Raw genomic sequence first — 23,545 nt, 5'->3', positions numbered from 1 at the left:
TTATAGTACTCATAAAATTTTGATATAATTTCAAATGTGCTTTCGGAGTTTTCTTATGAAAGAAGTGAAAGAATTACGTAGTTCTCTAAATTGGTTCGTGAACTAATATTCTAACAGGATACGTGAGCCACAAAATCCCATTTGAAGTAAGTTTAAAAAAAGTTTTTCATTTCAACTTATTGGTCAATATTTTTTTGCTTAAAAAACTAGAAAAAGAGCAGGTCAAAAATTTTAGTATTGTTTTTACTCCTACTGAGAATTTTTTCTTGCTTCGCTGAGGTTTTATTCCATTAAATATTAACGAGGAATTGTTTAAAATCTATTTATACGTTAAGGAAAAAAAAAGGTGGAATACTACATCAACTCGCACGGCAAAATGTGGGATCCTGAAATCTCAAAATAATTCTCTTTTACAGACCTGAAACAGCAAGTCAACGATATTTTGGGTTACTTTTGCCGTCTTCGTCCGTGTTTCCACTTTCCAGACCTATGAATGATAGATATTCTTGTGATCAGAGCAATCTGATTGATGATGATCAGTTTATACTATTGTAATTCATCAAAAGTAAATTAAAATTGATGTGTGTGTGAACTAATCTTGGTTTCTTGATAAATGTGCGGAGTATATGGTGAAAAAGATGGGTATATTATGCTTAGTCTTTCCATGCAATTATTTGGGTATTTGCATAGTAACGATGATTGGAAACAAAGTTCATGAAAGGAAGAATAATACGTACCACTCAGGTAGCCAGACGCAAAATGCCACTTTCTGCAGAAGTCATGAAAACATATATAGTGCTATATTAATCGAATTAAAACTTTGCAAGCATGAACTATTTATTTGTTTGCGGACTCTAAGGTAATTCAGCATGAGGTAGAGGTAGATTTTGTAAAATTTAACGCACATATAATATATACGCAGAGAGAGAGACTAACCAAGAAGAGAAAAAGAGCATTCATAAATGGACCAAGAACAGGAAAAAAATGCAGCTTGTTCTCAAATGCCCCACATGATAATGGAGAGTTCAGGCGAATATAAATGCCAAGACTTTTATTAGTCCAGAGTAAAACTCTATCCATTCATACAGCATCTGAACAAAGTCACCATAAACCAAAGACTGTTTGTTAGACCAAGTACAAACTTTAGGGGAGGCTAGTGAAATGCTCAAAAACCTCGGGTGAGGTTTCTGAAATTATCACTTAATTTTATGCTTCATTTTCATGGTTCCAGTTGCTGTCCTTTGGTTCCAGTTGACTTGACGCGCTGCTGAATTCCGTACAATTTTGTCAGTCTTCTTACTTGAAATATTGTAATACTCTACAGTAACTACTTCTTGAGGACGCGGAACTTCTTCTAGATGGCACACAACAAGATGTTTCTCCGGTGCCATCCTGGATTCTCAGATGCTTCTGCTGCTGCAGCAATATTCTTCTTCTTGCTGGTAATGCTTGCCTCTGGAGCCACATTGGTATCAGATGAAGGTATATACATATATAGTACACGAGTATGAAGTTTAGGGCGTGGACGAGAAACACGACTTCAATTCTTGATCTCTACTTTGACTTAACGTATCATACCAGCTGATCATTGTCTGTTTTTTGGATGTTGGTTTCTTCTAGTGGAAGTTTTGAAGGAAATTGCAAAAACATTAGGGAAGACTGATTGGGATTTCAGCGTAGATCCCTGTAGTGGACAATCAAACTGGAGAAATGATGCTGCCCTACCTGAATTTGCGAATGCGGTTACTTGTGATTGTTCCTTTGAAAATAACACGACCTGTCATGTCAGTAGTATGTAAGTACCCCTTCCTTAGGCATGTACAAAAATCATGGAATGTATACCTGGCGTCTTGTGCCAAAGAAAGAACAAGGCATATCAAGAAAATCTGTAGTGTCTACATGAGAAGAACATTTTTCTTTGCCCATGTTATTCTCTACATGAAAAATCCAAAAAATAAAAAAAAATCCGATTTTTATTTTTTCTTCTTGCTCTTTCGTCTGAGGTACAGAGTATTGAAATCACTGAGTCTTCCGGGAACACTGCCAGCAGAATTGGTCAAACTCCCTTACCTCCGTGAGTTGTAAGTGTTCACCTTTTCCTATGAGAAATGACTACCAAATATTTGAGGAAGGCTCAAGTCAAAAAATGGAACAAATTAACTCGCTAGAGTGTGTATTTATCTTCAATCTTTGCTATTTCAATCTAGTGACGTTTCTCGGAACTGCCTTTCTGGTAATATCCCTCCAATATGGGGTACCATGCAGCTTGTGAACATGTAAGATTTGCTCTCCTGTTCTATTATTCTGCATTTGTTGTTGGAAATTTATGTATGTCTCAGTATTCAGTACTGACGTGCAAGTTTATGGTTTTATTATAGGTCCCTCTATGGTAACCGCATATCAGGAATAATACCAAAAGAACTTGGAAACATCAGCACACTTGTGAATCTGTAAGGAACCTCATAGACCCTTGTATTTTCTTTACAAACATATCCCAATTCTTTATTCAGCTTATGACTAATCTGTTTCTTGTATCTTAAACTTTCTGTAGAACTTTGGACTTCAATCAGTTGTCTGGACCTATACCTCCAGAGCTTGGGAATCTTACACGCTTAAAAAAACTGTAAGCCCTTTTGAGTCATTCCCACGTAATTTGTATCATATATTGGGTATCATCTGCTTTTGATTTCTTTTGTGTATTCTAGTTATCAGGTGAAGAGAATCTGTAGTCTTTTGCTTTTCTATTTTCCTTTATTTTTAATTGATTTGGGTGTGACATTCAAGAACTCTTACCTCGAATAATTGGAGTGGGGAGTTGCCTGTGACATTGGCTAAGTTGACCGCCTTGACCATGTTGTGAGTTCCTCACTTTCAATTTCAGTCCAACCAGAGGATTCTGAATGTGCAGCACGTTCTACTTCTGTTTTAAAACTGATTCATTTAACTTCTTAAAAAAAAAAATTGTAGTCGGATTGGTGACTGCAACTTGACGGGAAGTATTCCTAATTTCATCGAAAACTGGAAAAGTATACAGAATTTGTAAGACCTTGACCACCTGTAACTATTTAAATTCATTTTTTCACCCTGCAAATCCCGCTAAATGTTTCATTTTATCGTTCTTCAACTAAAATACCTAATCATGGCAGAGTGATCCAGGGTAGTGGTTTAAGTGGGCCAATCCCACCTGGCATTGCTTCTTTAACAAATTTAACTGATTTGTAAGTTTTTCTTATTTCTTGATTTGCATTTTTATGAAGTAGAGTAAAGGAATCAATGATACAATTGGTTGATATCTTGGCTCTATTGTTCTTTTTGTAAAACACGAACAGGAGAATTAGTGATTTGAGTGGAAATGAGACTGCTTTTCCTCTCTTTAGCAATGCGACTAATATGACGAGGCTGTGAGTTATCTGACTTTGCATTTCCCTCTCAAGGGTAACAAATATTCAGTGGCTCTAACTTGTTTTACAATTGGCTATGTAGGATATTGAGGAGTTGCAATATAGCAGGGCAGTTACCAGACTATCTTGGCTCCCTGGCACACTTGAAAGTCTTGTGAGTAGATTTAGATATTTATTTCTTCAATTTTCAAAAACTTGTGCTTGCATCAATCTCAGAGACTTCTCCTTCATAACATGCAAAGCCCTGTTATGGTCTTTCGCTAGCACAAAGTTGATCGTTCCTCAGAACTGGCTACTATTGACTGCCCTGTCAGGATATGATACTATTGTTGGACCTCTAAATGCTAGTTGCATACGGTTAGTGTTTGTTTTTGAACCTTAGATATTGATGCATCACAAAGTTAAGATTACAGCTTTGTAACAGTGTCCAAAAAGATGTTTTTATCAATTTGTTAAGGATAATAACTTCATTGTGTAAGGTAGCATGATGATCTATGAATTTGCTGCCCAGATTTGGGGCAGGAATTGATGATGCGACAGTAAGCGATTCAAGGATGATAGGATAGCTGCACAGAATGTTAATCAATATCTCAAGAGAGATCCAATGCACTATTTATTTTACCTCCTTGCATCTTGAAAAGTTGTTGGGTCTACTACTCAGTAAGCCCCAAAACTTCTGCTGGGTACTGGTTTTCTGCGCTTGGCAAATTGCTTCAATTTCTGGAAAATGATTGATGATCTGTTTTTGCGTAGTTAAAATTTGGAGTGTTTGCCTCACCGTTTTCCAACCTTGATCCCAGTACGGGAAACAAAAAGTAAACGAGATGCAAATGATGCTTGAGTCTAGTTAAAAAAGCAGCCAACTTGATGACCGAAACCTACCCTAGGGGGTTCTTGAGAATTGTAATAACCTCTCCTTTGTCCTATTGGTGATGACACGGAATAATTTTGTAATACTTCCTACTTCTAAATTACAATGGCATTCCGCTTAATTTTTTTGTCTGGGTCATTTTCCATGTCGAATATTTAAAGGGTAATGAGCTAATGGTAAAGCTGAACGTAGGCCACTGTGATTTACCCAAAACATTTAGAGTAGACACACAGAAGGAGAACTAGGCAAACAGAATGTACAGGTTACTACAACCAGGTGGGTAGAAGGTCAGGTCACTTGTGTTGATTTGAGAGCATCCCTGATGAACAAAAGAACATCAACAATACCAATTCTGCTACTTACTGCTTGTGTTTCTTTTGCAGGGACGTCAGTTTTAACAAAATTAGTGGACAAATTCCAAGAAACTTAGACACTTCAAACACGGTTTTCATGTAAGGAAATTAAGTGCTGAACCTTGATTATAAATGTGTTCACTTTTTCTTTAGTTAGTCTGCTAATTCAGCCATGTTAAGAACCAAAAGACAGAACGAAACGAGAGCCTGACCTAAGTAGACAACGCTGGACTCCATTTAACGGATACTACTTTAATTGTGGTGGAAAATGCCTTGGAAGTCCTGTCCTTTGGTTAATTCTTTCCTTGGGTTTTGGGAAGGTAGTGGCAAGAGTTCAAAAGATGATAGAGGAGAGAACTTTATGGTAGATTAAAATTTGCTCCTCAGTCTTTTGTCCTGCAAGATATGACCCAGATGTGGATAGCGCCCATAAGTTCATTTGAAGTTTTAGAATGTTTATTGCTAGCTTTCTAATCCATGAATGTTGGTTTTGATAGGTACCTCACAGGAAACAACATCATAGGATCTATTCCTGACGGGATGCTCAATAGCAGAGTGTATAGGTAAGTTGGTCTTACAACGGAAATGTTCTAGCAAATTAATATAGTCCATGCCTTTCCGAAATCGAATTTTCACTTCAAAGACACCAAGAAAAGTAAAAAAATGACAAGTGCTATGATAGAATAAATAAAATTTCTTCACTTGCAAACCTGGTTGTATCTTCTTACGGGAATAAAATAGTTCTTCTGTTTATTGTATGTTGCATGTTATAATTTCTAGGGTTTTGATGTTGTATCCAGAGACCTTTCATACAACAATTTTACTCCTTCAAATTCAGAATCCTCGAGTTGCCAAGCCACGAACTTGTGAGATTATATTTACTTCTTTATTGAAGTAACAATTGTCCGACCAAGTTTTCTGTATTTAATTGACAAGTGCAGTAAATCTTTATCAGGAATTTATTCGCTAGCTCTTGGAAGAACAACAAATCGTAAGTCCCGCACTATGTAGATTTGCTAAATGCTTAAAATGCGACGGAGGTTTGTTTCCTGATTAATTAAATTCTGAAATACCACATACTCCATGTCATGCTGATTATTTCTAACATTGTATTGATTTTCAGGATCACGTTCCCATGCTTGCGGAGTTTCCAATGTCAGCAAAGTGGGTTTAATTAATTTCATATCATTTGGATTGTTTGGGCATGCATTCGCGGTCCATCTATCCTGTTTAGTACTCTGTGACATACTTTATTTACTTGATAATAAATTGCTTCCATCTATCCTATTTAGTTCTTGAGAATTAAAACTGAGGCAAGTCTCTTCATGACTACTGAGGCATACTGAGCTTGGACCATGACTCAAGCTACCATTGTGATTTAAATGGTTGTCCGTTTATCGAATCTATATGTAAGAGTAACGATAGGTGTATTCACTGACCAAAAAATGTTGCTTCTTTCAGGATCTAATCATTCTTTTTGATGCCTCTGCTATCTTTTCATTAAAATTTCCTAGTTTGTAGTTGGTAACGAATATTTCCGTTGGTTTCTCCAGACTGGTCCTCTTTACATATAAATTGTGGTGGAGGAGAAGTAAAAACCGGTGATACAAGCTACGAAGACGATTCACAGCCTGGAGGGCCTTCAAAATTCTACCAGAGTGGAACGAATTGGGGATTTAGCAGCACTGGTCACTTCATGGATAACGAGTCTCTGACCTATGTCCTGAGTAATGGTTCAAGATTTTCAGGGAATGACGCAAATAATTTATACTCGGAAGCAAGACTTTCTCCTCTTTCACTGACGTATTATGGGTTCTGTCTGCTAAATGGAAACTACATGGTAAAGCTCCACTTTGCTGAAATCAAGATTACTAATGATGGAACATACCGCAGCCTCGGAAGGCGCATATTTGATATACACATTCAGGTATTTTTTTTGCTTCATGTACTGTCTGGAATGAGTTTTAGATTTTCAAAGCAAGTAATCGACGCAGAGATGATGAACTTATAAGCTACAATTAGGTATTTCATGAAAATTCAAGTTTGCACCTTCATTGGGAATTGGTTGATGTTTTTCCAGGGAAAGTTGATCCGGAAAGACTTCAATATTGAGAACAACACAATAGGTGGCGTCAATGAGCCTGTAGTTCTAAATATTCCTGCTGTAGTTAGTGACAGTACATTAGAGATCCGCTTCTACTGGGCTGGAAAAGGAACGACCGATATCCCCGACAAGGGAGTGTATGGTCCTCTAATATCTGCCATTTCTGTGGATCACGGTAAGCTTCAAACCTTATAAAGCTTCTAGATTGAAAATTCAAGACTCGAAACAGAGCCATTATTTCTTTTGTTAGATTTGTGAGTGTTTCACAAATATTTGTTTCGGAACTCTCAAGAAATCGTGGAGAACAATAGAATGTTTTTTCATTTCATCTGAACAAATCTGATTTGAAAATCTCACTCCCCTAAATCTTGGGACCATGTTATTTATCTTATTTCAACTTCTTATTATCTTCATTTATTTTCCTTTTCCCCATTCAAATTTTCCAGTACCATCAGAACATGGCTTATCCGTAGGTGCCATAGTTGGGATTGTACTTGCAGTTCTGTTTACCGTATCTCTGGTTCTAGCCATACTTGGGTGGAAATTCCGCATGCAACCCAGTCAAACAACGCAGCAAGGTAAAATAAGCTTTTGTTCAAGCAGATTAATATCGGACGCGAAACTGGAAATGTAACCCTAGCTTAAGAATTTCCGGCATTAGCAGATAAGTTACTCTATGAGTCCTTGAATTTTGTCCGGAAGTTTTAATTGAACTTCAAATTTCGTCAAATTAGTCCTTTTATCTAAAATCTTCCATGCATATACTAAATACGCCACAAGCTTTCGAATGCTAGAAGATTGTAGTGACCATTCCAAGGAAATGGAATCTTGAGTTACTAACCAGAGGACGTAGAACGGTAGAAAAATTACCAAAGTAGTACTGCAATGACTTCCAAATTGTGCTATCAATGTGTAGAAAGTTTCAAATATTAGTGAAGGTAAACACACTCTGTTCAAGCCTAAATATAAACTTTTAACTACAGCCAAGGACAAATAGCCATATCTAATAAACTTTGCCAAATTACCGGGCCTTTTGTTCTCCTAATGACTGTATTCACAGTGATAACGGTTTTAAAATTTCACACACTTCTTTAGTAATTCATTCTATTCGATGGTAGACAGGTATCCTTGCATGGGATACGGGATCTCAGGGGAAATAAGTTCTTGGAAGTTGAGATGTATTCATTTTCCTGCTTTTATAACAAAAATTGTGTGTCAAATTTCAAATGTGTAGTGAATTTGCTCTAACTCATCTCAGTTTATTTGGCAGATGTAAGAGGTCTAGATCAACAAACAGGATCATTCACCCTGAGACAAATCAAGTACGCAACAAACAACTTTGATTCTTCCAATATAATTGGAAAAGGTGGTTTTGGTTCTGTCTACAAGGTAACTCAAACCATGGCATACTTCCCAAATTCTTCATGTAGAGAAACTTGTGCTCAAGTGCATTCTAGACATCTGATATTACATTTGTTGTGACATCACATCTTAATTGAAGGGAAATCTGTCTGACGGAACCATAATTGCGGTAAAGCAGCTTTCTTCCAAATCGACCCAAGGAAACCGAGAATTTCTGAATGAAATAGGTGTGATTTCTGCTGTACAACACCCTAATCTCGTAAAGCTCTATGGATGCTGCGTCGAGGGAGACCAATTGTTGCTTGTATACGAGTACATGGAAAATAACAGCCTTGGTCGTGCATTGTTTGGTAAGCTAAAATTGCATTTGTTTTTGTATACGCTTTGGTAATCGCACCTTCAAAATCAAAATATGCACATGTATTGGAATGAGTTGTGTGTAGATATTATTTGATATGCATTTGAATTTCATACTAAAGGTCAATAAGAATAGAATTAATTAGATTAGATTAGTTATCAAATTCAAATAGTGTCTAGGTTCTGTGTAACTTGCATTCCTATGTGAGTATAGTTGGCATATCATTGTAAATTCTTGAGAAAAACAGAAATATTTTCCCAAATCTTTTCCTTCTATGTTATAGCATGTAAGTGTGGGTAATGCTGTTTTTTCCATAACAATGGCACACCTCTCAACTTACAGGTCTTGAAGAGCACCAGTTGGAATTAGATTGGCCAACAAGGCGTAAGATCTGTGTTGGTATAGCAAGAGGTTTGGCCTATCTCCATGGAGAATCGAGGTTGAAGATTGTCCATAGAGACATCAAAGCCAGCAATGTGCTACTTGATAAGGAGCTAAATCCTAAGATATCAGACTTTGGCCTGGCGAGGCTTCATGAAGACGAAGACACCCATATAAGTACCCGCGTTGCTGGAACCTTGTGAGTCCAAGCATGCAATTCTCTTTTGGGAAGGGCTTATTATGATTGGAGTCCTATGGGTGCCCCAGATACATATCAATCTGTTTACAGTTTTTTTTTTTCATTTTCTTTTATGGGAGAACATGGTCTTGATTTGATTTGCTGACGTTAGATGGGTTATTTTTCAGTGGATATATGGCACCTGAATATGCAATGAGAGGCTACTTAACTGACAAAGCAGATGTCTATAGCTTTGGAGTTGTTCTTCTGGAAATTGTCAGCGGAAAGAGCAACGCTGGTTTTAAACCAAAGGAGGAGGAGGAGTACTTGAATCTTCTCGACTGGGTAACTGCATTTTCTTTCCCTCTCGAGTTACCTGTTAGAATTTCCTGATTTAAGAATTCTTCATCTTCGTGCTTTTTTTTTTTTTTTTTTTAATTGGTTTGCTTAAGTATGTGGTGTACAGCAACGGTAAGACCTGAGGCTCCTCCTTCCTGACATCTAATATGAATATGCTTTAGTTTGATGCTTTTGTGTGCTAGATATTTTGATGCATCAGAAGAATTTAAGCCATCTGCAGGACAGCCCTCTCATTTCTTATAAGCTCAATAAGTTTGCGCTGATATTCCAGCATGTTCTTTCTTTGATGTAGGCTCATCTCTTGAAGAAGGAAATGAAATTGATGGAACTAGTTGATTCCAGATTGGGACCAGACGTCAACGAAAATGAGATCATGTTGACAATTGAAATAGCCCTGCTTTGCACCAGTATATCTCCGGCCGTTAGGCCTAGTATGTCAACAGTGGTGAGCATGCTAGAAGGAAGAGTAGAGGATCAAAAGTCGATTCTAGACGGGAGTGCATGGAGTGCCAGTGTGAAGGAAATCAGTGATGAGCAATACCTGCTATCAACTTTCGATGAGAGCCAGCCGCAGAGCACGTCAAGCGACCTGCCATTTACTGCGTCTTCAACATCTGCTTCTGATTTATACCCCATCAGTCTAGAGACTGGTTTTCTGGACGACGAGTCATGAGGAAATTGTCATCTGCGACTGCCGAAATATTTTGATAGTACATATTTAAATCGCTTCCTGTTGTTGTGGGAACAAAAAATAATTGTAGATTTTACATTAACAGTTTACCAATTTGCACAACCTCCTCATTAGTGGAGTTGTAGTTTTTATTCATTACAAACAAAAAAAACCTCCTTTTCTCTATAAACCTAAGAAAAGATATGGAGTTTTATGTTGTACAAATCTCTCAGGATGGAAGAAGCTCAAGGGAGATGGAAAGAGCAGGTTGAGAGCCATTTTGCCCATTAAATATAAATAATAACAACATTACCGCTCAAAATTAGGATGTTCTTTTGACATTACTGGTGGTACTTGTGTAATATCCATATTGAAGCCATGTTTTAGGAATAAAATTACAAATTTTATTGTGGAATAAAATGAGATGTTGAACGAAATTATGTTGGCGTTAATTTTGCAAAAGAAAATGCAAAAAAGAGATTTAGAATTGGCTAGAACTCTTAGAGTTCTCTCTAGTCTACCACCCTGAAGTTTAGAACTCTTAGATCTAGCTAGCAATTAAGGGTGGAAAAGGTTGTGAGGACAGGTGGGAAGTTGAAAAAAAAAAAAAAAAAAAGGGAATGCAATTACGTTAATTCTAGCTCTTAAAAGAAGAAGAAAATGAATAGAAAGGGACATCTAATCCTTGCGAACTATGATGAGTAAACACAAATATTCTAGTCTGGTTGTAAGGTTTTTATTACAAACAAATTGGTAAACATATTTTAGTGATGAATATTATGGTTTTATATTGGGGAGGGAATTTTATTCCATTAAAAATTAACGAGGAATTGTTTAAAATCTATTTATACGTAAAGGGGAAAAAAAAAAAAAAAGGTGGAATCCTACATCAGCTGTCACAGTAGTAAATTCCGGGATCCTGAAATCTCAAAATAATTCTCTTTTACAGGCCTCAAACAGCAAGTCAACGATATTTTGGGTTCCCGCTTTCCACGCTCGCAAGCTGGCCGGGGCCAATGCCATGCATGGTGTCGGCATTCTGCCTCGTCTTCATTCTTACAATCAATACAAGCATTTTGATTCTTTCAGTGGCATTTCAAAATATTACTAATTGCAGCTCCACACAAATCCTAGTCCTGCAGTTAACCAGACGACGACCTTTGAATGATAGATAGATATTCTTGTGATCAGAGAAATCTGATTGATGATGATCAGTTTATGCTACTCCCTCCGTTCCACTTTGATAGTCCTGTTTCTTTTTCCACACAGTTTAAGAAAAAATAGTTAACTTTATTGGAAAAGTAAATTTAGATTGCTATTTTTCTAAAATACCCTCGCATTAAATATGGTACAACTTTATGAGAACTTAAATTGATGGTAAAAAAAAGAATCAACTCTCATTAAATGGGGTAGGTTTATAGTAACAATTACTTACATTGAATAAGGGTATCTTAGAAAAATTAAAATATAACTACATTCTTCAATTGGAAAGTGGACTACAATTTGAGATAAATAAAAAAGGAATACAAAGTCACCAAAACCAAAGACTATTTGTTCGACTGCTCACGGTCAAATTCTTTTCTATTGCTTTGTAAAACCATCATGTTGCAATTAAAATTGTTAGTCGTCTCAAGAGCTAAGATCAAGTAAAGAAAGAGGGGTAAAAAGAAGATATATAAATAAAAACTTCATGTGATTTGAAAAGCTACACAAAATTACTCATGTTTTGGAGTAAAGTGTTAAAATAATAGAATATGCATTTCATGACGGGATTAACTAAAATATCAAAAGTACTCGTATATAAAGTTAGAAATTATTTATTAACTACAGAAGGGGATTAGTTGGTAAAACACTAAATCATAAGAAGGTTACATATATGGTAAAACACAAAACCAACCGTAGGGGGTTTAAGTGTCATGTATATTATATGTTTATATATTTTGATCACTTCAACCATTTTAGTGTTTAAACAAGGATCATCTCGATATTTCTGTGGATTTCGTTACAGAGGTCCATTTCCATCATTTTAACACCTTAGTTCAAACTATCTGGGGGTTATATATGTATGTATAGTTTTTAAAATCACAAGAAATTTATATGAAAAATCACAGGGAATAAAGTGTATTTTACCCTAAATACAAAATAAAACGAGAGGAAGCTGCATGCAAACTGATGAGCATATATACAATCAATCAAGTTGGTGTATTTTGTTCGCCAGTAATAATTTGTAGTCCTCATTGGTGCTGGCGTACCAGGAGCTCTGCCTGTTTCAATCAGCAATTTAATGGAGGCACCAACCGCTTCCAGATTGCTATCTAATTTATTAGTCTTTGAAATTAGGTTGCTACTAAATGCATGCTTACCTGTGGCATTGCGACTGACGGAGAGATTCATCCATCGGCCAAGTTACTCTGTTGTCGTGACTTTTGACTGATTCGCATGCCATAAACTCCATTGTCGGAAAACCTCTCGAGATTTATTACTTAATGCCAATCTGCTGGACGAAGTATGCAGAGCATGCTCCTTTATGCCTTGAGTATTTCGTTAATTCTAGAACCAAATACAGGTCTAACTTGAGTTAGAGGCCGGCCACAGTAGATCAAGCGGAAGCTCGAGCTTTTAAAAGGCAACAGTAGTGTTGGGTATGGTGTTTTTATATCAATCCAAACAAGTCATTTAAAGCCTTGAGGCGTGAGGTTAAGTCTTTACAAATTTTGATTGATATTTAAAAATAAAAAAATTACAATAATATTATATAAATTACAATATATATATATATATATATATAAAGGTTACTACTAAATATAAAATTTTGGTAAAATTAAGAAGAAGTACAAGAAATTATTATTGTCTAACAAGTAAAATTATAATATAACAAGTATAGCTTGAACCCGTATATTAATCACCTAGAGTCGCGTTAGCATAAAATGAACATATCTTGGTATTAAACGAAAAGAGAAAAAGAAAGGAAACAAAGTCATGGATGTTTTTATTTTGTATTTGACCCAAACAATTTCCAAAGAGAAAATCATGGACTTCTTCTTAAAAAATGAGAAAATAACAAGAAGGGCAGAAAAACAAAGGTAGGATGAAAGATTAGCAAACTCAAAGTTGAAAGTTAAAAAAAGAAAATGCCAAACTCCCGATACCCAAAACACTTGAGCATTTGCTCCGTGCTGTGGGGTAAATACCCAACAAAACTTATGCCCCATTTGATTGCTCCAAGCATTTGGAGCTCTCCTTGAAACACCTTTTGAAATACTGAGCAAAGATTTCTCAAAACATATCATGAAGATTTTGTCCATGAAAAAAAATGAAGATCTTTGAGAATTTGCCATAATTGTAATGGGGTTAAACTATGGGGAACTATCAGCCAATAATAATAATAATAACTGATGGAGTTAATTTCAGAAACCTCCCCTGAAGTTTATCGTAATATCACCTAGTATCTTTAAAGTTTTAGAAATCTCACAAGGCTCTCCTTGAATGATAATTTGTGTAACATTATTGTCGCCCTTTATGTATAAAAGTAATCTTAAAAAATGCATTGGAGGAGAGAGATTATATTTTCCTTCCACTTTTATCCTTGTGCAAATTGATTTATGAATTTTGAAATATGACAAAAAAGACAAATAACATGGAATATTAAATTTAGAATATGAGAAGGTGCAAGTGCAATAAGGAGGAACAACGAGGAAATTAAACATTATAAAAAGACAAAAATTTCAAGAGATTTGTTGCAACAAGGAGGAAATTTAAGAGTAAAGATTTCGTAGTAAAGAAACACAAAAATTTTGCCACAAAAAGGGAAATTAGAATAAAAATTTTAGGTGATCAGTTGTGACAATGACAAACATTAACATTAGAAGCAAAGATTTTTGAATAGGTTGTGGCAAGGACGAACATTAAAAGTAAAGATTTTTGCAACAAAGAGGGAGAAAAATGTTTTAGATAGCATTCTTGTTATTTGTTTTTAGATATTTTTGCTTATAGATTTTTTTTTAAATCTTTTCCCAACCTTTTGCTGCTTAAAAAAGTAGGAAAACATGGGGGGTAACCTTCTTATCATTTCAACGTCTCTAATTGGGACATCTAATCACATCATATTAATTGATGGGAGAGGTAATTAAGATTTTTGAAAGTACCAGGTGAAATTAGGATGAATCTCGGGGAGGTTTCTGAAATTAACACAATTTATAAAGAAAGGTCATATATGTGCTTTCATTTTTTTTAAAAAAAAAATTTTCTATTTCAAAGAATCATGCATGTAATTCTGCTTTCAAGAATCATTTTCGAGGTATACTAGTCCCAAGTCCACGCTTTCACTGTCAAGCTCCAAGATAAATTGGTGTCTCCATGGTGTCCATGAAATTCTCAATCACCGTCCTTATTTCTTGATCATCAGTTATCTCTTCTTTGGTATTACATAATCAATAGTCTTTTCTCTTTCCCTTAAACAGCTCTGAACATGTTCTTCGCCCGGGTAGCATTTCTCCTTGCTTTGGCAGTTCTCCTTGCTTCTGGAACCACTCTTCCTCCTGATGAAGGTGCTTATACAGTACCATATTCAGTCTAAGGACAAAAGATTTTTTTTCTTCTCTGGGCATGGGGAAAAGATAAAAGCAGAATCCTTAATGGTTATTTTCTGTTTCTGTTTGTTTGTTTCTCGTAGTGAGAGCTTTGCAGCAAATTGCTGGGACATTAAGGAAGACGGACTGGAATTTCAGTGTGGATCCATGCAGTGGACTGCAAAACTGGAGTACTCCTAATCCCATAGAAACTCAGAATGCGGTTACTTGTGATTGTTCCTTCTTCAATCACACAGTTTGCCATGTTGTCAGCATGTAAAGTTTATTCTCTCGTACTCAAATCATTAATCCTCTGTTGAAGTGCTGATACGTCTTCATTGGTTGTATTTTTATTTCAGATTTGAACACTGGTTTGTTTTGGTTTCTGATGTGAAGATGATTTTGTCTTCGCTGACTGGCCTGATAAATTTTGCAGAATTATGTGATTTTACAGCATTTTGGAGCTAAAGTCCATATGTTCCGCTCCGGGCAAAAATTTTTTTTAAAAAAAGTTCTATACGTACCACCTAGTTCTATACCACACACACACACACACATATATATATGTTTGTATGTATACATATATATGTTTGTATGTATATGTATATAAAAGAAACCAACTAAACGATCGTGATGTCCTGCAGAACTAGTTCTGTTAAACTTAAAAAAAAAAAAAAAGGATTGTCAAAATCACAACAATGCCAAACAAATCTTTGTTGTAGTATGCGTTACTTTCAAAGTTAGCGTCTGCATGCTACTATAATAATAATAAGAAAAAAAAATTGTCCTTCGTACACACTTAATAAAAAATCCAGTTAAAAAATAACTCCCCAAATCGAAACGGAGTCATTTAGCAGGAAAACTAATCACTAATAGTACGGACAGTTCTCTATATATGAAGAAATTTCCCAAACAAAGTGTCAAATTCCATGAAGATACTATAAACTATAAACTCCTCTGCTGTATGTTCTGTTATGTAATTCACTCCAATTAATGACTATCTTTTCCAAAATGCAGAATACTCAAAGCTCAGAATCTTCCGGGAACGTTGCCGCCAGAATTGATCAAGCTCCCGTATCTCCGAGAAATGTGAATATGGCTGCCCTTATATTACTGTGGATTAAAATCTTAAAGAAAAGAATGCAAACCCATGAAAAAAGATAAAATCTTTATCTAACTCAAATTGTCACTATGTAAATTTTTGTAGTGATCTAACACGCAACTACCTTAATGGTACAATACCACGGGAATGGGGTTCCATGCAACTTGTAAACATGTATGTTTTGTATCTTTCACTTCTTTCCTGTCCCCCCCTTTTTTTTTTCCTGTGAAAAAGGTTTTTTTACCCCACCGTTTGTAAGGGCTAAAATGTGGCTAGGTTTGGTCACTGCAGTTCCCTGCTTGGAAACCGTATATCAGGGTCATTGCCAAAAGAACTTGGAAATATCAGCACATTAGTCAATCTGTAAGAATCTGTCATTGATTTCTCTCATTCCTCGTCATGTACTCTGTTTTTCCTGTACTGTGTGATCAAAGTTGATTTTTTTTTTTTGTTTGAATTGTGAATAGAACTGTTGAATTCAATCAGTTGTCTGAAACTATTCCTCCAGAGCTTGGGAATCTCACTCTCATAGAAAAAATGTAAGACCCTTCAAATATATCGAGTTGTTATGCTTTATGTTCGACAATCATGTTGCTTTTTTTTTATTGGAATGGATATCAAGAACTAACAAATGTTCATTTTTTATTGTTCTAAACCCCTGACATTGTAAGACATTTAACCTCAAACAATTTCACTGGCGAGTTGCCTGGAACGCTAGCTAGGTTGACCAATTTGAAGGACTTGTGAGTTCCTCTTTCTGACTTTCACATTTCACAAGTGGATCAGAGTTTTCTGATATATTTCTGACTTCAATTTAGATACTGATTCCTGATGAATTTGTTTGGAAAACACAGTCGCATTGGGGAGAACCAGTTCCTAGGAAGTATACCTAATTTCATTCAGAGCTGGACAAACCTTGAGAAACTGTGAGACCTTGAGCCCTTTTTGATATTGCAACATTTTAATTTTCTTTACAACTTCTTTTCCACCATGTTTTGTTGATTATTGTGCAACTAATTTCTTGTGATGGCAGAGTGATACAGGCTAGTGGTCTAAGTGGGCCAATGCCATCTGGCATCGCTTCCTTGACAAAATTAACTGACCTGTGAGTTCATGTTTTTGTACTTTTTACTATGAGTAAGCGTTTAAACAATATAATCTGTTGAAGTTTTGTTCTCTTTGAATTAATACAAACAGGAGAATCAGTGATTTGAACGGAAATGACACAAATTTTCCCCCACTTAGTGCGGCAACTAATATGAGGACGCTGTGAGTCTCACAAAATTCTGTTGCACTCTCAAGGGAGAACACCCATTATTTTGCTCTGACTTGATGCGGAGTTTGTCTTTTTATAGGATATTAAGGAGTTGCAATATTGTTGGGCAGCTACCAGGGTTTCTTGGCTCATTTAAAAAATTGAAACTCTTGTGAGTAGATTTAGTTCCTTATTCTCAAGTTCAATATGTGATGTTGCTATACAACTTCTGCCACACAACGTGCATACATTGTGCTTGCATTTGCAAATATATGACCCACATTGAACCCGATAGTAGAAAACTGTTGACCTGCATTTGTCTGTTGCAAGTTATGTCAAAAAGAAGAGCTCTACATAAAGGAGAAGAGCTCTACTGCAGTAGTGTATATCATCTTGTACAGCATATTGGACACCCAGGAGGGCAAATAGATTCAGAATTTCAACCTGCTCCGTGTAGAGTTTGTCCTAGCTAAGAAGTAATAGTTGGGAGGTGCTAAAGCAAATAATTTACAAAATTTTCAAATTATCTATTATTATCTTTTGAACCATCATTCCTGGGGCGACTGTTGAGCAAATTGCAATGAGATACCAGTGAAATTGGTGAGCTTGCAGATGATAAGAGGCAAGACAGATTGATAACAGGCAGTATAGACTTATTGGGAACTTTGGTGAGAAGAATAGAAGTTAATATGTTCCCTCAATGTTAAAGGTAGTATCCACAAAGAACTAATGAAAAGTACAGATGAGTTGCTGAGCCATAAACATCGTACACCAATACATGCACCTTTAAGTAAAAGGATATATCTACTTGTGCTTTAACTGATGAAACAGCGTTAAATGAAGTGGAATGCTGGCCAACCACAAAATTATCTGGGTAAAAAACGTAAATATGTATTTGAGGCTACTCCTTACAGAAGAACTGCTTTGACTAGATTAAAAGAACATTTTTCCTTGCTTCTTTTAAAACCTGCATATTTATCTTTCTTTTGCAGGGACCTCAGTTTTAATAAATTAAGTGGACCTATTCCAAGGACGTTGTTTGGTCTACCAAAGATCGAAAATATGTAAGAATGTTGATCACTGTTGCTGGATTGATAAGTCTTACTACTGCAACTAGTCTATAGCTGAAAAGTTGCTTGTACAATGTAGGAAACAGGTAAGATTTGCTAATCTATGAATGCTGATTTTTCTAGTTATCTGACTGGGAACTTCCTCACTGGAGCAGTGCCGGACTGGATGCTGACAAAAGGCCAAGTCCGTATGTGAGTTCGTTTTCAAAGATTAGTGAAGTAAAAAATGTCATGGTTGTTTAATGGAGCATGGTTTCGGTAGCATCTCACGTGGTTAATCAAGTATGCGTATCATAAGTTTCTTTTACAGTGAACTCACCTTTTACTGCAGAAAAACAAAAAGCAAGACCCTTGTGTTTGTTATCTCACTCTGATCATTCATCAATAAATTGTGTTGTCCAGTATCTAGTTCTTTCAGTCAATGATTATTATTCTGTTTAGAAGTGCTACTTCTTTTTCCTTTCGTTTTCATGCTCATGTCCCACATTGTAACCTAATAGGGCTTCTGATGTTGAAGCAGCTTGCTAACTGACAATTATCATTTTTGAGTCTGAATTGAAGGACTGCTAAGGATTTCCTATGTTTTTGTTTGGTTTTACTTATCATCATATTTTAACTAGGTGGAAATAACTAGAGTGCTTATTATATAACTACTCAGCAAAATACAAATGGTAAAGACTGAAATGAAAATTTTCTTTAAAGGGAACAGAAGACAAGTTGTATATGCATTCTTTAACTGATTATTGATCATGTCGTGAATTTTGATTCAGTGATCTTTCATACAACAATTTTACCAAAAGTTCTGGAGCGTCAGATTGTCTACCGACTGGAAACTTGTGAGCTTACGTTCATTTCTTTGAAAGTAATAGTTCTAATCTCAAGTTTCTGTAAGCTATCTAACATTTGAAGCTAATTGTTATCAGAAACTTGTTTGCAAGCTCCTCAAAAGGCAACACACCGTAAGTTTTCAATGTAACTATTTTATAATGCTACCAATTCCAGTAGATAAAGTAATGGACATAATCTCCTTCTTAATATACAACTCGAATCTCCACATGATGCAAACTAATAGTGGATAATTGCATTGTTTTTTCAGAGGCATTGTCTCATGCTTAAGGAGCTTCAGCTGTCCAGAGAGTAAGTCATCCTTGATTGACTGATCTTGGATTTTAATAGTTTATGAATCACTTGAAAGAGTGTTGAACTCTCTAGAGAAGGCCAATAAGTTTAGACTTGAGCTAATAGTTATTATCAGATGTAGATCTAAAGAAATTGACAAAGGTGGAGTGAAAATATTGGACTCAATTCACTTGGTTTTTGAGTTTATTCCTGAGTGATAAGTTACAATCATTTTGACAATCAAACAGCTACTAATTGCATCCAACAGCTATTGACCATGTATATTCTAGACCGGAACATCTTAGCTCCGGGAAACTTTGAAGTTTAAAGGATTCCTGAATTTTGAATTCCTTGAATGAGTGTCTAGACATTGAGGATCTGGTGGTATAGCATTTATAGTTCACCAAAAAACTAGCTGACTTATATATAAAGCCTTCAACTTGAGCAAATTAGATTCATTATTCTGATCTGACAACTAATTGTACATTTACTTGCTCAGGCTATTGGTTTTCATTTCACATCTTATTACATTTCTATTTTACAGCATAAATCGCTTTTTCCTTTCCTTGTCAAGCAAACAACTGGAGTACCACCAATTCAGAAAGATGGTGAAATATGCATGTGTACTAACTTGGTGTTATAACGCTGATATTCCTTGCCTATCTGTTTTCTTCTTGGTTCCTTTGCTTAACAATTGCATTCATTTTCTATATTGATACAAGTGCATAGTATGAATAATACAAGTTTCATTTAGGTGGAATCGTACTTTTCTTTTTAGTTGCACTTTTTTAAATTTTGCTTTCTTTTGTTCCAAATGATAAAAAACTTTGAAATTGCTTTATACTAGGTTGGTACTCTCTCCATATAAATTGTGGTGGAAGAGAAATGAAAGATGATGATGATATAAGTTACGATGACGATATAGAGCCAGGTGGCCCTTCAAATTTCGTCCATAGGTCTCGTAGTAACTGGGCATTTAGCAGCACCGGTAACTTCTTGGATGATGACCGCCCCAGAGATTCCTATATTTGGAGAAACAATACAAGCATATCTGGGACCAACTCGGGATTATATACAGAAGCACGACTTTCCCCGCTTTCACTGACATATTATGGTTTCTGTATGCAAAATGGGAATTACACGGTAAACCTTCATTTTGCTGAAATTATGTTTACTGATGACAGAACATATAGTAGTCTGGGGAGGCGCATCTTTGATATATATATCCAGGTATCTTCACACTGTATTTTACTTGTTTCATATATATATGTTTGCAGATTTATTCAAAAGAATCAGGAATTTTTGGATTGACAAAAAAAAAGGCTAGTGACCTTGGTAGAAGTATAGAGTTTGAACTTGTGCAAATTGATTGGTTTACTTCTACCTTAGATATTACACATTTCTGCTTGCTTAACCATGGCTGATTTCTGTCATTAATTCAGGAAAACTTGATGCTGAAAGATTTCAATATTGAGGATGAGGCTGGTGGAGTTAATAGACCTGTTATTAGAAAATTTACTGCAGTAGTAACTGACAACACTTTGGCAATCCGCCTCTTCTGGGCTGGAAAAGGGACAACTGGTATTCCTGTCAGGGGAGTTTATGGTCCTCTGATCTCAGCAATTTCTGTGGATCCTGGTGAGCTTCAAATCGTCAAAAGCTATTATTTTTGGCAAGAGGAAAAATAGAACTTTTTGAGTTGGTCCTAATTTTATAGTTTATTTATGCACACCCAATAAGAGCTTCTGTGGAAAGGAAAATAATAATGCTCTAATGACCAGATGTGTTTTCTTTTCACCAGCCATTACTATGCAGAGGGAATTTTATTTGGGGATGATTATAGTTTTCATGTGATTCTTCATCACAGAACATGAAACCTAGACCTGTTGTGATGTGTACGTATAGTGTTTCCAAAAATAAGTTCTAGCCTATAGAAATCTTTGAAGAACATGGAGCAAAAATGAAAATTTGCTAGCATTTTACTTCTTTTTTTTTTTCCCCCATTAGAGATGGTTGGGTAATCTCTCTCTCCCAATATGCAGACTTTAGACCACATGGAAAAAGCTTACCAGCTGGTGCTGTAGCTGCGATTGTAATTGCAATTCTGCTTCTTGTCACAATTTGTGTTCTTTGGTGGAAAGGTTGTCTGCGGTGCAGAGATACCGTGGAAAATGGTAAGTCATCCTATTTTATTCTCAGTGCAATATATTTGTGTTTTCCTTGAGGGTTATTAACCATTAGAAATGTCCAAATGAGAGATGATGAGCAGTAGCTTGGTCTATCTACTGGTTCCAAGTTCGGGGATATTGATTTCTTTGGATTTTCTCAGAATTTATGAATCAGCTAAGAGATGCTCTCCCTGATAAGTTCCTTTGGCAGATTTAAAGGGTCTAGACCTACAAACTGGATCGTTCACTCTAAGACAAATTAAAGCTGCTACAAATAATTTTGATGCAGCCAATAAAATTGGAGAAGGTGGCTTTGGTTCTGTCTACAAGGTGACCTATACGCATGGTTATTTTCCCCAAAATTCTAACTTTTTTATAACCGTACTATAACGGACGCATCTTCATTTTCTTTTTAAGGGTTCTAACCTGAGATTTCATCTGTACTAAAGGGTCATCTGGCAGATGGCACTATCATTGCTGTGAAGCAGCTTTCTTCCAAATCAAAGCAAGGGAACCGCGAGTTTGTGAATGAAATAGGCATGATTTCAGCTCTACAACATCCTAACCTTGTGAAGCTCTATGGGTGCTGCGTCGAGGGAAACCAATTATTACTCGTATATGAGTACATGGAGAATAACAGCCTTGCTCGTGCATTGTTTGGTAAACTAATTTGCAATCCAACTACAAAAATCATGTGCAAGTAAAAATTTCATCTGCACTCAAGATAATTTATTTTTCATTCTTTGGATGCACATGGATACCGACAGGTCCTGAAGAACACAAGTTGGAATTAGACTGGCCAACAAGACACAAGATTTCTGTGGGTATAGCAAGAGGTTTGGCTTATCTCCATGAAGAATCAAGGTTGAAGATTGTCCACAGAGATATCAAGGCCACCAACGTGCTACTTGATAAGTATCTAAACCCCAAGATATCTGACTTTGGTCTGGCCAAGCTTGATGATGAAGAAAGCACCCACATTAGTACCCGTATTGCTGGAACCTAGTGAGTGCATGCTCGATACTTTCTTGTGAAAGGCTGTAGCATAATACTCTCTCAAAAGGAAGTTCAGCATTCTTTTTTTTTGTTTTTATTTTTGTTCTGTGCCAATATGTGTCCATTTATTGGTAAATGAAATGTATTAGCTATGAACCACACTTCATACTTGAGTAGTTTATGGAGGACGTTTTGGTCATGACCTGTCAATACATATCCTAAATCCATAATTATGATGTTTCAGTGGATATATGGCACCTGAATATGCAATGAGGGGCTACTTAACTGACAAAGCAGATGTTTATAGCTATGGGGTTGTCCTTTTGGAGATTGTCAGCGGAAGGAGTAATGCCAGTATCAAACCAAGGCAGGATGGCTTCCATCTTCTTGACTGGGTAGGTTCATTATCTTGTTCTCTTGCTTTTATTTATCTTCTAGGATTTTTGATGCTTCATTTTGAATACAGCGTAATGTTAGGCATGAGAAATAAGAAGTTTTCATTCATTGCTAGTAGCTTTGGACCTCATTCTTACAAGATTAGGTATTTCTTGCTGTTATTTGAGAACTGTTGATGCAAATATCTTTTTATCATGTATCACATGAAAGAAAAATTATAATTATACAGGCTTACAAGGATACAATTTCTATCTGCTGAAATCCTAGTTTGCGGTTTCTTTAGGCTAAGCTGCTGAAGGAGGAAGGGAAACTAATGGAACTGGTAGACCCGAGACTCGGATCAAACTTCAATGAGGAGGAGGTCATGCTTACAATTCACATAGCCCTTCTTTGCACCGATGTCTCACCAACCGTTAGACCTGGCATGTCGACGGTGGTTAGCAAGTTGGAAGGGCGAGCAGTTGATGCAGAGCTCCTTTCAGAATTGAGTTTCTCGAGTAACAAGGTTGAGCCCAGCAAGGAGATCACCAATCAGCAACAAGTGCCAAATTCAGATGAGAGCTACGCACAACATGTGTCAATGGAAGTGCCGTTTACTGCACCTTCAACATCGGCGGCAGATTTATATCCGATCAATATCGATTCTGATTATCTGATGAAGAGATTGTGACGCGCATAATTCTGTGCTTTTTGTGTTCCAGTCTTTCCATCCTTCCTTTCTTGTTGAAATATAACTGTAAATCTATACCTATGTGTGTATATATACATATCCATATGAATCTATCTTCTTATAAAAGTATTTCATTTCAGTTATGATACTAATTAAATGAATG

General features: G+C 36.1%; 2 protein-coding genes across 3 annotated transcripts; both read left to right on the top strand.

Moving 5' to 3' along the window:
* Window positions 1–1,319: 1,319 nt before the first annotated feature.
* LOC113690426 (probable leucine-rich repeat receptor-like serine/threonine-protein kinase At3g14840) lies at window positions 1,320–10,146 on the top strand. Of its 2 annotated transcripts, XM_027208326.2 has the most exons (24): window positions 1,320–1,482; window positions 1,621–1,795; window positions 2,010–2,081; window positions 2,208–2,276; window positions 2,379–2,450; window positions 2,552–2,623; window positions 2,785–2,856; window positions 2,968–3,039; window positions 3,147–3,218; window positions 3,330–3,401; window positions 3,484–3,555; window positions 4,656–4,724; window positions 5,123–5,188; window positions 5,426–5,491; window positions 5,581–5,616; window positions 5,749–5,789; window positions 6,179–6,552; window positions 6,706–6,904; window positions 7,176–7,307; window positions 8,000–8,118; window positions 8,231–8,441; window positions 8,792–9,029; window positions 9,197–9,353; window positions 9,661–10,146. In XM_027208326.2, the coding sequence occupies exons 1-24, from the start codon at window positions 1,359–1,361 to the stop codon at window positions 10,039–10,041; spliced, it is 3,033 nt and encodes a 1,010-aa protein (XP_027064127.1). In that variant the 5' UTR covers window positions 1,320–1,358; the 3' UTR covers window positions 10,042–10,146. The 2 variants fall into 2 exon arrangements, with proteins under 2 accessions (XP_027064127.1, XP_027064128.1); XM_027208327.2 differs by lacking the exon at window positions 7,176–7,307.
* Window positions 10,147–14,427: 4,281 nt separating this feature from the next.
* Window positions 14,428–23,525, top strand: LOC113690428 (probable leucine-rich repeat receptor-like serine/threonine-protein kinase At3g14840). Its single transcript, XM_027208330.2, has 24 exons — window positions 14,428–14,585; window positions 14,711–14,882; window positions 15,624–15,695; window positions 15,814–15,882; window positions 16,000–16,071; window positions 16,176–16,247; window positions 16,380–16,451; window positions 16,563–16,634; window positions 16,742–16,813; window positions 16,906–16,977; window positions 17,064–17,135; window positions 17,956–18,027; window positions 18,157–18,225; window positions 18,804–18,869; window positions 18,957–18,992; window positions 19,130–19,170; window positions 20,000–20,382; window positions 20,595–20,790; window positions 21,195–21,326; window positions 21,532–21,650; window positions 21,770–21,980; window positions 22,088–22,325; window positions 22,561–22,711; window positions 22,996–23,525. The coding sequence occupies exons 1-24, from the start codon at window positions 14,507–14,509 to the stop codon at window positions 23,380–23,382; spliced, it is 2,997 nt and encodes a 998-aa protein (XP_027064131.1). The 5' UTR covers window positions 14,428–14,506; the 3' UTR covers window positions 23,383–23,525.
* The last annotated feature ends 20 nt before the right edge of the window (window positions 23,526–23,545 follow it).

The sequence above is a fragment of the Coffea arabica genome, chromosome 5c (assembly GCF_036785885.1).
Source record: "Coffea arabica cultivar ET-39 chromosome 5c, Coffea Arabica ET-39 HiFi, whole genome shotgun sequence".
NCBI classification, from domain to species: Eukaryota; Viridiplantae; Streptophyta; class Magnoliopsida; order Gentianales; family Rubiaceae; genus Coffea; species Coffea arabica.
The sequence above is the reverse complement of the archived record's forward strand: the minus strand, read 5'-3'. Positions and strand labels throughout refer to the sequence as shown.

Excerpts from the sequence above, each read along its gene's own strand:
- LOC113690426 (XM_027208326.2), top strand. The coding sequence starts at position 1,359 with ATGGCACACAACAAGATGTTTCTCCGGTGCCATCCTGGATTCTCAGAT. Across the intron at positions 2,277-2,378 it reads ACCATGCAGCTTGTGAACAT|GTCCCTCTATGGTAACCGCA; the intron begins GTAAGATTTGCT and ends GTTTTATTATAG. Across the intron at positions 2,624-2,784 it reads CTTACACGCTTAAAAAAACT|AACTCTTACCTCGAATAATT; the intron begins GTAAGCCCTTTT and ends GTGACATTCAAG.
- LOC113690428 (XM_027208330.2), top strand. The coding sequence starts at position 14,507 with ATGTTCTTCGCCCGGGTAGCATTTCTCCTTGCTTTGGCAGTTCTCCTT. Across the intron at positions 21,651-21,769 it reads GCTTTGGTTCTGTCTACAAG|GGTCATCTGGCAGATGGCAC; the intron begins GTGACCTATACG and ends TCTGTACTAAAG. Across the intron at positions 22,712-22,995 it reads GCTTCCATCTTCTTGACTGG|GCTAAGCTGCTGAAGGAGGA; the intron begins GTAGGTTCATTA and ends CGGTTTCTTTAG.